At 38.3% G+C, this 2,474-nt stretch overlaps 2 protein-coding genes across 6 annotated transcripts in view; both read right to left on the bottom strand.

Moving 5' to 3' along the window:
• Positions 1 to 2,474, bottom strand: part of LOC145482722 (ATP-dependent DNA helicase Q1-like) — a 361,760-nt gene that overhangs the window by 80,238 nt on the left and 279,048 nt on the right. The gene's annotated exons all lie outside the window — the stretch shown is intronic.
• LOC145482684 (solute carrier family 2, facilitated glucose transporter member 3-like) overlaps positions 1 to 2,474 on the bottom strand; it is a 102,928-nt gene that overhangs the window by 26,151 nt on the left and 74,303 nt on the right. For all 5 annotated transcript variants that reach the window (XR_014048796.1, XR_014048797.1, XM_081461323.1 and 2 more), the window contains one exon: positions 2,254 to 2,326. Coding sequence is in view for 3 of the 5 variants with exons in the window: in XM_081461323.1 (XP_081317449.1) it covers positions 2,254 to 2,326 (73 nt within the window). In the remaining 2 variants the exon portion in view is untranslated. The remainder of the gene's footprint in view (positions 1 to 2,253; positions 2,327 to 2,474) is intronic.

Below are 2,474 nucleotides of genomic sequence, written 5' to 3'. Positions count from 1 at the left end.
CTAAAATAGAAGATACAATGAGATAACAAGACAAAGCCTCCAAATGAAAACTAAAAATATTTTGACCGTCACAACTACAGTAGTCAACAATATATCTGTTATAATATTATGAAAGAAATCAACCCACTCAAATAAGTATACAACAGTGCGCTCAGATAAATATAATGAACATTTCTCATTTTGACATTAGGGACCTTAAGATGTCAGGGCGGGACAAGCTAGGACGGCTACCAGAAGTAAATTTACCCAACCGGGCATGCGCACGAGAACTCTCGACTCATTTCTCTGCCTTTGTCGTCTCGTCGAGGGCCATTTCGCCCGACTTGACTTCGTATCGAAAACGTGAGTATTTTGCTCTTGTTTTGCCCTTGCAAATGGTCCAGTCGACCTTATTTTCAGTTATATTGATGAGAATGTTTATTGGCTTTACGTCTTTCGTGATTGTAGTGTAGAAATAGTACGCTGAAATACAAAAAAGATGTGATTAAAAATATTCATTGTCTGTTCATTTGTATTTCAGTCACTGTTCAGTCACTGTCAGCTTTATGGAAGCTCAAAATGAAATACAAACTGTGTGCATTGAGAATACATCAGCGTAAGTACAGTCGATAAAACGTTGTAAGAATGAGTGCCATGAAAGCATCTATCGAGCAAACAAAAATGCAAATTTTCAAACTGATGTTTAGTTGTTGTTGCTGCTTCAACTACCCGAAACTTGATGTAATATTTGCTTTATTTTTGTAATGCTTCAAAAGCTTGTTACAATTACAGATGGAAATTGAAATGTTCACTCAATGTCAGGATTCTCCGGAAACAGGATTCTCAAACGCTCGGTGGTAAAAACCATCTGAAGCAGGTCGATCTGATTGTTCATTTAATATTCTCGTATGAAAATTCTGGTTTCTTTATTACATTTTAATACTTACAGAGATATTTGCTTCGCTTATAAAGAAGTATAAATTCAGCATCGTCTGCTCACCATCGTTTAAGCTTAATAGGATAAGACTCGGATTTCTTTACCATCTCTTTAGCCTACAGGAAGTTATTGCTTTTGTGAATAGCTTTTACGAAGCTCAAGTTATTGACGTCGCTGTCCTTTACGAAAGTGCACATCTTAAGCATTTTGTCTTTGGTGACACAACGGGACCCGCGAAAGTTTCCCGCGTCCACAGCCGTTCCCATCCTGGCCTTCCCGTCCTCGTATTTTAAGGTCCCTGATGTACCATAGTTGGGAAAAATGTCTATGTTTTTTCCGCTAGTTGTTCTCTGAATTGAAACACAAAAATGATAGTAATATTGCTATTTATCTTTTTCTCAGCTCGTGAGCGGGCGAAATTCAACAAATCCTGCAATTTGATTGGTTCCTGGAGCGGGCGGAATTTTCTCATCCGGACCGCCACAGCGGGCGGAATCCATTGAGTTGATCTATTTTCGTGAACAAATTAACGGTAATCGTCAATCTTTCGCCCTTTTTACACTTCCATCGACGATTTATCAACGCAAGTTTATCTCTATTGACCTTTAAATGGCAAGGAAAGTCACTGTACGTAAGTAAATTCAATTGAGTTTTTTGAAGTTGTAATAGTTTGTTTGGCTGTTTGTAGCTCGGTGATCGGCGCTGTAATGGCGCGAAATCCTGTGCGTCTCTCTCTGTACAATTTTAAGTAAAAAATGAGTCAATTTCAGTGAGTTCACCTCTCTGATCGTTGCTGTATTTGAGAGAATTTCTGTGGAACACACTAAACGAATTTCCTCGCTATCTGCTGCTCAGTTTACGGTAGAAAACTCTGAGTGATTCGCAACAACTGACAGAAATTGTTTTTGTAGTACAACTTCAATCTTTGCACGAAACTTCACACCGTAAAAACACTTTCGGAGAAAGTGTTTGGTGAACTAAATGCAACTAACATAAAGTAGTGCGAAATAAATCTGTTCTTTAATACATCTTTCCTTGTCTAGTATCTGAGTTACTCACTCATTAGATTTTTTACATATGGTTTGTAGACGGCGCGTAAGCCAATTCAATGACAAAGTTGCGTAAACAAACCCACTTGTAAGACAATTCACCCCAAGAAAAAAAGATAAACATGTTATTGTCCGGCTTAGGTCGGTCCGTATAGTGAAAAACTGTGACCTCGGGCTTGAAAATGCGGCCCGGGCAGCATTTTCAAGACCTCGGTCACAGTTTTTCACCATACGGGTCTCCCAGTCGGCCAATAACGTATATATATCATACTCATCTTAGATTTGTACCTGGACCAACTTGAAAAAAGACAACAACCAGCAATGTGGCCACCACAGATACATTATTCATTCCATACAAATTCTGCAATTACCAAAGACAAAATCATTTCAACAATAGAGACCACATGTAATAGGATATTTAAAAAAATCTGGTCTGATAGGTGAAAAAGGAAAGCCCTCAATTTGTAAAAGTGCATGTTTCACTAAGAAACACGATAACGTTAAGGTGA

Source organism: Orbicella franksi, chromosome 3, assembly GCF_964199315.1.
Source record: "Orbicella franksi chromosome 3, jaOrbFran1.1, whole genome shotgun sequence".
In the NCBI taxonomy this organism is placed as follows: Eukaryota; Metazoa; Cnidaria; class Anthozoa; order Scleractinia; family Merulinidae; genus Orbicella; species Orbicella franksi.
The sequence above is the reverse complement of the archived record's forward strand: the minus strand, read 5'-3'. Positions and strand labels throughout refer to the sequence as shown.